Source organism: Plectropomus leopardus, chromosome 3 (genome assembly GCF_026936395.1).
Source record: "Plectropomus leopardus strain MGB_pleo_1.0 chromosome 3, ASM2693639v1, whole genome shotgun sequence".
In the NCBI taxonomy this organism is placed as follows: Eukaryota; Metazoa; Chordata; class Actinopteri; order Perciformes; family Serranidae; genus Plectropomus; species Plectropomus leopardus.
The window spans coordinates 40,447,501-40,456,051 of NC_142178.1; the positions used below are offsets into that span (position 1 = coordinate 40,447,501).

General features: G+C 41.1%; 2 protein-coding genes and 1 long non-coding RNA gene across 5 annotated transcripts in view; 1 reads left to right on the forward strand and 2 right to left on the reverse strand.

The window, feature by feature from the left end:
• LOC121938110 (protein jagged-1b-like) overlaps positions 1–4,123 on the forward strand; it is a 34,852-nt gene extending 30,729 nt beyond the window's left edge. The window contains exons 25-26 of one of the 2 annotated variants that reach the window (XR_015776104.1): positions 2,179–2,366; positions 3,100–4,123. Coding sequence is in view for 1 of the 2 variants with exons in the window: in XM_088075140.1 (XP_087931266.1) it covers positions 2,179–2,241 (63 nt within the window). In the remaining variant the exon portion in view is untranslated. Of the gene's footprint in view, positions 1–2,178; positions 2,626–3,099 lie in introns of those variants that run through there. The other variant, XM_088075140.1, reaches the window with a different exon arrangement.
• A 133-nt stretch (positions 4,124–4,256) lies between these two features.
• Positions 4,257–4,646, reverse strand: LOC148190088 (uncharacterized). The gene has a single exon (XM_088075248.1). It carries the CDS (start codon positions 4,644–4,646, stop codon positions 4,485–4,487), a length of 162 nt encoding a protein of 53 aa, XP_087931374.1. The 3' UTR covers positions 4,257–4,484.
• A 1,949-nt stretch (positions 4,647–6,595) lies between these two features.
• On the reverse strand, positions 6,596–7,732 carry LOC148190089 (uncharacterized). 2 transcript variants are annotated; one of them, XR_015776114.1, is made up of 2 exons: positions 7,600–7,732; positions 6,596–6,806 (listed from the first exon to the last, which is right to left on the reverse strand). It is a non-coding gene; the product is annotated as an uncharacterized LOC148190089 (long non-coding RNA). The 2 variants fall into 2 exon arrangements; XR_015776113.1 differs by having other exon boundaries at positions 7,484–7,673.
• Between the last annotated feature and the right edge of the window lie 819 nt (positions 7,733–8,551).

Sequence of the window (8,551 nt, forward strand, 5' to 3'; positions counted from 1 at the left end):
GTCTGTGTGTGTGTGTGTATGTGTGTCTCTGTGTGTGTGTGTGTGTTTGTGTGTGTGTGTGTGTGTGTGTGTGTGTGTGTGTGTGTGTGTGTGTGTGTGTGTGTGTGTGTGTGTGTGTGTGTGTGTGTGTGTGTGTCTGTGTGTGTGTGTGTCTGTCTGTGTGTGTGTGTCTGTGTGTGTCTGTGTGTGTCTGTGTGTGTGTGTGTGTGTGTGTGTGTGTGTGTGTGTGTGTGTGTGTGTGTGTGTGTGTGTGTGTGTGTGTGTGTGTGTGTGTGTGTGTGTGTCTGTGTGTGTGTGTGTGTGTGTGTGTGTGTGTCTGTGTCTGTGTGTGTGTGTGTCTGTGTGTGTGTGTGTGTGTGTGTGTGTGTCTGTGTGTGTGTGTGTGTGTGTCTGTGTGTGTGTGTGTGTGTGTGTGTGTGTGTGTGTGTGTGTGTGTGTGTGTGTGTGTCTGTGTGTGTGTGTGTGTGTGTCTGTGTGTGTGTGTGTGTGTGTGTGTGTGTGTGTGTGTGTGTGTGTGTGTGTGTGTGTGTGTGTGTGTGTGTGTGTGTGTGTGTGTGTGTGTGTGTGTGTGTCTGTGTGTGTGTGTGTGTGTGTGTGTGTGTCTGTGTGTGTGTGTGTGTGTGTGTGTGTGTGTGTGTGTGTGTGTGTGTGTGTGTGTGTGTGTGTGTGTGTGTGTGTGTGTGTGTGTGTGTGTGTGTGTGTGTGTGTGTTTCCAGTCTGACTCATCAGTTAATGGCTGAAGTTCGGAGTGTGTGCGTCTCCAAAGCCGCACGATGAAGATCGACTGGACTTGCGCTGAGATGACTCATCGTTTACCGTCTCTGCCGGCGGACTCGGCGGCATCTCGACTCCGACTCGCTCCCGTGACTTGACCCGGTCCGGTCTGGGTGGTCTGCCGTTCCTCCCAGGATGCAAAGCGCTGCCAGCTCGGCCTGCTGCTGACAGGAAAAGTAGTGCTGACGAGGCGGTTTCTCTGCTCTGGTTTTGGGGTAAACATCTGCGGTGCCGCTCTCCCGCCTCGGGGATCCCAAACCTGGAGGACCGCCATGTCGGAGAGCGCCAAGCCACGACGCGCACGGCCCACCGGCGTCCTCCCGGCAGACACGTAAACGAGTTTGACACCGGCCGCATTAGCGGCGTTTTGGCGGAACGAGCTGCGGTTTTCTGAATTAGTCGCGGTTCAAAAGGGGAAGTGGGACGGTTACGGCAAAGTCGAGATCAAAGTCAGAAAACGGAGACGAGCGTAAGGAGCCGGACCGGAGGTCAGGGAGTCAGCGGGGTGGTCTGATGTTAGCGGGACGCCTCAGACGGTCAGTCCGAACAAACAGCCGGAGGAATAATTCAGATATTTATTTATGTTTATTTATTCACCCTCACAAACAACCGAAGACCGACAAGAAACACGAGACACAACCCCGAAAACGAAACCGTCCACCAGCAGAACCCATCGCTCACGGGACGAAACACTCAGAGAAGCTGCAGGGAACATTAAAATACTTATCCTCAACTCAGAGCTCAGGGGCCAAATCTGGCCCCTGATAGGGCCCCTGGTGGCCCCCAAAATAAAGTGATGGACTCTGTGAATCGTTTTTGTCCTTTTAGTCTCCATAAGGTGTCAGAGACATAAAGAGGAGGATCCCCCACACCCTCGACAGAGGACACAGCTGAGACACAAATGTCCTACAAAATGAGAAAATAAATGTCCAAAAATGAAAAGAAATGTCCTCAAATCCTGGAAATCATAAAATCCTACAAAATCCAAGAAATATCCTATAATCCTTGAGATGTCCTAAAAAAATCTGAGAAATGTCCTTAAAATTGTAGAAAGTTCCTAAAATCTGACAAATTTCCTCAAAGACAAGAAAAACACGTGTGGGGCCGTGTTTCTGAAAATCTGAAAATCCAAGAAATGTCCTAAAATTTGAGAAACATCCCAAAATCCTACAAATGTCCAAAAGTTCCACTAAATGTCCTAAAATCATAATAATGTCCTTAAATCCGAGGAGAGATGTTCTCGTCTGCGCTGACGACGATCTGATCCTCACGTCTGTTTTTCTGCAGAAACATATTTTAAAGTGGAACTGATGATAATTTGAGACTCCTTCAGTCTGAGTTTGACAAATTAACGTCTTTGTGTCCTTCAGTGAAGAAATGTCTTGTTTGTGTTTGTCCACACAGCTGCAGAGGACGCACAGAGACACGGGACACATTCAGAGGTCTGCGTGGACACGCTGCACCTGAATGCACCTGAATGCAGCTGCAGAGCCTCACCTGTCCACCAGGAGGCCTCGCTGAGTCTCTGCCCGTCAGCTGAGTGACCTTTGACCTGCGCAGCTGAGACGCCGTCCTGCGTCCACCGGCACGCTGTGAGTACAAAGAATTAACGTCTCTGCTTTAATAATCTGATATCTGAGCTTCCAGCTTTCCTCTCAAAGTCTCTGAGAGACAAACTAACACGAGGAGGCGGAGCGCAGCTGAGAGAGGAAATGAGTAAAAGTTACGAGATTATTACTTTAAAAATAAAATAAAATTTCTAAAAAAAATTTTTAAAAAAACAAACAAGAAAAGGACTTGACTAAAGTGCTGAATTTGTTTTGTACCATAATTTTAAATATATAATTAGAGTGACTATAAATATATTTTTATGACTATTTTCCTTATTTTCCGTGACTCAATGTTCACGTAAAACGAGCCAAAAAAAAAAAACGCAGTAAATTTAGCTAAAATGACTTTAACACTAAATTCATGTTAAAGATCGTCGTGTGTGTTTTTGTAACACGATTAACACATTTAATGCAGCAACAAGCTGTATGTATGTACATATACATATACATATATATATATATATATATATACACATATACATATATATATATATATATATATATATATACATATATATATATATATGTAGTTGTTTCAGAGAATATTTAGTCTTTTGCCTCAAAGTCCTGAAAAAAATGAAATGATGAAAATGTTTATGAACTCTGTATTTGGTTTTGAAGGTTTGTTTTTCGGACTTTTATCAGCTTTGGTTGATTTTTATTTTATTTATTTCTGAACAGAAAAACTGAGTGAAGTCATTGTTTTGGTTTGTAGGTTCAGAGTGAAGGATGATGGGAGCTCAGCGTTCACGGCCAGAGACTCGATTTCTGACTGACTTTTTAAAAAAGACGGTGGACATTAATCTCGGACTTTAAGACGTTTCAAAGAGTTGGGGACATTTCTATGATTTAACAACATTTCTCAGATCTTGTTTTTTTGTTTCTCACTTCAGGAGACGACGTCGTCTTTATGTCGTCCGTACCTGAAACCGAAACGATCCATTTTCAGTTATCGATCTGCTCCAATTTATTTTCACAAAGTGCAGCTTTTTTGGTTAAAAGAGGAGAAATGAAAAAAGAAAAAGAATTTTCTATTTTGACTGATTTATTTATTCAGCGGGACTTTTGTTGCCATGTTGCTGATTATTTTTCCCTCCGTTTTAAGAAAATCACCAACCTGTTCAGAGGTTTAAAGAGTCTGAGTCGGCCTTCAGCACGTGCGACATTTTCTGGGTATTAGCGGATTTAAACTCTCTGGACGCAGGAAGTTTGTTCATGTGCACATTTCTCAATATGAAAAACAGCCTTCAAAGTTTAACAGCTGGATGCGGCAGGATCAGATTTCCTCCTCACTTTTGTCCGAGTCTCATAACCTGAAAAAATCCTCTGATCAACTCGTCCCTCAACTCCAAAGACGCAGCAGGATCAAGGACAAACGGCGTTTCAAAACGTCCACAAATCCGAGAAATGTTCTTAAATCTAACAAAGGTCCTGAAATCCAACAGACGTCCTAAAGTCCCGAAACTGAAACCAACGACAAACTGGAAGAAATGTGTAAAATTTAGAAAATGACTTTTTGAAAAGCTTGAGAAAAATATTCATTATTATATTTTTAAAGTTAATTTACAGAATTTTGAAAACTTTTTTTGTTTTTTGAATTTCTTGTTTTTGTGTGTGAGTTTGTCGTTTTGTCTGTTTTTGGTTCTTTTTCACATTGTTGTACTTTTTGACTCGTTTCTTGCTGATTTCTGGCTCGTCTTTTCTGAAGTTTCTGATCCTTAACTTCATTGATCTTAAACGTACACACGAACATATTTACTGACACCAGAGTGTGAACGCAGCACAGGAGGAGTGGTTTCCAGCTCTGAAAGGGTTAAACAGACGTTTTTAAAACGGTCTCCGGAGTTTAATGACTGGATTCATCATCTGATCGATGCTTTTGATCATTTTATTGGTTTATTGATAGATTTACAAGAAATCACAGCTCGTCACTCAAACCTGAAAATGAACAGCAGAAAACGAGCGAGCGTCTTTTCTCGCCGCGGTTCAGGGATTCACACATTTTAACATCCTCAGAGTCACGGACGCCGTCTCCGTCCTCGCCGTGTCAAACACAATCCGTCTGTCCATCCTGGACTTGTATGAAGGAGGGACTCAGTGTCAGTCCAGTCCGTCCTCGGCGGTCTTCTGTCTGAGCGCCGCCTCGGAGCGCACCGAGCTTTTCATGGCTCTCTGCATCAGCCAGGTGGCCAGGTGGACGCCGACGAAGGCGCCGCCGGCCGCCCACAGCCAGTTCCTCCGGAGCCAGCCGCCGGGCTTCATCCCGACCGTCTGCGGGCGACAAAGAGTGAAGAGACATCTCAAAGAGTTAAATTTGGACGCTCGGACGAGTTTGACGACACGTTTCCTACAAATCAGGGAGTTATCTTTGTTTCCAATTTAACCCTTTAAAACCTGAATCATCAATCTGCTCCTTTGTGCTGCGTCTCGACACCTTTAACGTGATTTTAACCCTTTAAAACCCGCGAAGATTGGTCTGATTTTTTCTTTCTTCCCAAAAACAGGCAATCAGCAACTTGGTTCTGCAAACTGCAAGAACTCATCAAAAAGTAACAAGAAAATTGCCTAAAAATAATACAAAAACAGTATATATATATATATATATATATATATATATATATATATATATATACAGAGAGATAGACAAAATTGTTAGAAAAAAATATATAATATTATCATTATACTTAATACAAACTATTAATGATTTATTTATTTTTGTTGATGACAGCCTGGGACATATCAATGATTAGCAGCAACACACACAGAAAAAAAATATATATAAATTCCTAACTTCTTTTAAATCACAACTAAAATCAAAAACTCACTTTACTGCAACTTTGTCTTTATTCATCTTTTTTAACATGTAAAAGCTGGACTGACTTGTGGAGAGATTTTCTCGTTTTTTTCTCGTTCGCTTCAGTGAGCTTAAGTTGTTTTTGAGCAGCATCTAGTGGACAAAAGAGGAACGTGTTTTTTTGTTTCTTAAAACAAACAAAAAAATTTTTTAAGGAAAACATGTCTTCCAAACCCCCGCACACACATTTGGGAGGCATGTTTACTTGAAAAAACCTGGAGATATTTGGTGATTTTTTGAAAGAGAATAATGTAAAAATGACCTCATTTATCAGCGAGAAACTGTAAGAAAAAAAAATATTGTTGAATTTTCAAATTTTCAGCGCTCTTGAAACACATCATGTGGTACTAAATTAAACTAAACTCCAGGAATGTTCAGGGTATATGTCGTATTTTCCAAAACTTTTCCAGGCCTCGAGAAATTGCTATTTGCAAATTTCATGATTTTTCCAGGTTTTTCATGATCAAACAAACCCTGGAGAGCCATTAATCCTTCTGCCATTTAACGATAATGATGACGGTGTTTTTACGCTGATGTAGAAATGTGATGAATTAGAGGTGCAGACCATCACGAAAAACATCTTTATTCTGTGTTTTCGAGGTTTAAATCAGCTGGTCTGTTTGTTTTGGGGAGGAGGAGCCTCTGAGCAGGATTCAGCTCCCCGTAAAAACCTCCTGAAAAACACTGAAGGAATTGTAACCAGGAGAAGTTTGAGCTGGTTGAAATCTGCACTCATCACTCAGCAGGTTTCATACAAGAAATCCAGCCCAACATACTTTACAAGAAAGACATTTCATGCACCGAGTGCTTCACAGACAGAAGACAAAAAGACAAAATAAAAGCTGCATATAAATATAAAATTAGATCAGAAGAATGCATCTTCACATGGATAAACTTCACTTATTAACACTCGTAAAAGTAAGATAAAATAAGGATAAAGCTGAATGCACAGAATGCAGAACAAAATGAAAAAAAAAATTAAACCCAATGACATTAATAATGAAAATAAGCATTAAAATGGAGTATATAAAATGCATAAAATTAAGGAAAATACAACATCTTAAAGATGTGCAGCAGCGTAATGCAGAGCAGCTGAGTTTAGTTAAAGGCTAAATTGAAAAGATACGTTTTTAGTTTTCTTTATCATGTTTCACATGTTTTACATGTTTCCATCAGGTGCATTTTGTATTCCCAATATTAATTTGTGCCATTTGAGGGTTAATGGAAAATAGATGCCACTAAATCCCCCTAAAAGTGACACACCGTTGCTCTAACGGAGCTCAGGTGCAGTTTGGTACCTGGCTGCAGGTGCAGTTTGGTACCTGGCTGCGGGTGCAGTTTCGTACCTGGCCGCGGGTTACTTGCTCTTGGCTGCGGGAGGCGGAGCAGCAGGAGGTGAGACGTAAGCGACGATGCCGGGCTCGGGAACGTAGTCGTCTGTGTGTTTGCGCAGCAGCGGGTTCGCCTTCAGGTTGTACCAGCCCCAGTGAATCAGCCCCAGACTCGTGCCCATCACAATCAAAACCTTATAGCTTTTCCAGAACTCACGCACACCCATGACCGCCGAGCTGGAGAAAAAACACAAAACAGGACTGAGATTTGATTTGAAAAGAAATAATTAAATTAAAATGTATTTCAAACGTAAAAATGGGAAAGAATGGACATATAAACAAACATACAGACATATATGAAAAGGAATTGGAAGAAGTACAAATATATTTATAAAATCTCCTGTTTTGACTGCACAATTAAAAAAAGGTTACTTCTGTAAATGTAAATGTTAAAAGGTTAAATTCTAAAATTCAAAAACTTAAGAAATATTTGATATTTATGATTAGGACTGATGTTGGTTAAAAAAATAAACTCAATGAAAATTGAAAATCATATTAATATGTATTTATTTTTAAAGCTTGATCTCGAGAAGCACATTTAGTGTGCAGAGCAACATGAGTGAGTATTTGACACTGCAGAAGAAATAAAAATGTATAAAAAAATCGATGTTGCTGCTAATCATTGACATATCCGAGGCTGTGACATCACAGAAGAAAAACTATGGTTTAAATATTATAGTAATTCTTAAAAAAAATCTAAATACACAGTGGCCTTGAGACAAAAACCTGACATTTCAAGGTTTTTAATTATCTAAAATATAATAAATAAATAATAATAATAATAATAATAAGCTGTTATGTAATGTGTTGACCACAGCTGTGTTAGCAGACACAGTTTAAAAGCTTAAACAGACCTGCAGGAGGTCCGATCCGGTCTGTCCCGCTCTGTCTGTCCCGGTGTGTCTGTCCCGGTGTGTCTGTCCCGGTGTGTCCCGGTGTGTCTGTCCCGGTGTGTCCCGGTGTATCTCACCTTCACAGATCAGCTGGTCCTCCGGACCCGGCCGCCATGATGGATGATGGGCCTCTTCTCCGGGTCCTGCTGCCGTCCCGCTCCGGGCCGAGGCTGCCCTCCGGCCGCCTGAACGCTCGGCCCGGCAGACTTCACCGTAACACGGCCATGAGCAGCTCAGGTGGGACAATATCAGCCGGGACTGTCATCACATATTTTTCATTATTACAGGCGACGTTTTCTTTTTAAATGGCAGATATGATCACATAAAGTCCCAGAACAAATCTGGGGATTTATAACGTTTTGCGGTCAGGCAGCCCTATACAAGCCTATGAAGGCCACGTGACTTTCCAGGGTGTCCTTTTAACCCTTTAACACTCGACCCGCTTTGTAGAGACGGAAAACCCGACACTTTAAAAAGTTTCAGTACCTTTAAACCGTTGCTTTGAAACGTTTTGAAACGTTTAAACCTGTTCGCTCCACAGTGGCATCTGCTGGTAGAAGCTTGCATTGCAGCCATTTATCATCGTTTTTGTTGTAAGCCCAAAAGCCTGAATAGCTATAATATAGTTATATGTATTTATATAAATCTATAAAAATATACATATATGCATGTGTGTGTGTATCTATTTACATATGGTATATTATTATATTATATGTATGTGTGTATGAATGTTTCTTTTAATCTATCTGTCTTTCCGTCTTTCTATCCATAAATCTACCAACAACTCGGCTCAATTCGTACAAATCTCCCTCTTCTTCCTCGCCACAACACAACACCTCAAACACCCGCATTACCCGCAGTCTTTTAAAATTCCCTGTCCGGGTTTGGTACATGGATCTATCAGGTTTGGTGCAGATCACGATTTCGAAACCCGGCTTGAGCTCTAGTATTTGGGGCATATTCAGTATTTGAAGAAGTTTCTAGGATTTTATGATGGTTCAAGGAATCTACCAAGTGATCTACTTGCTC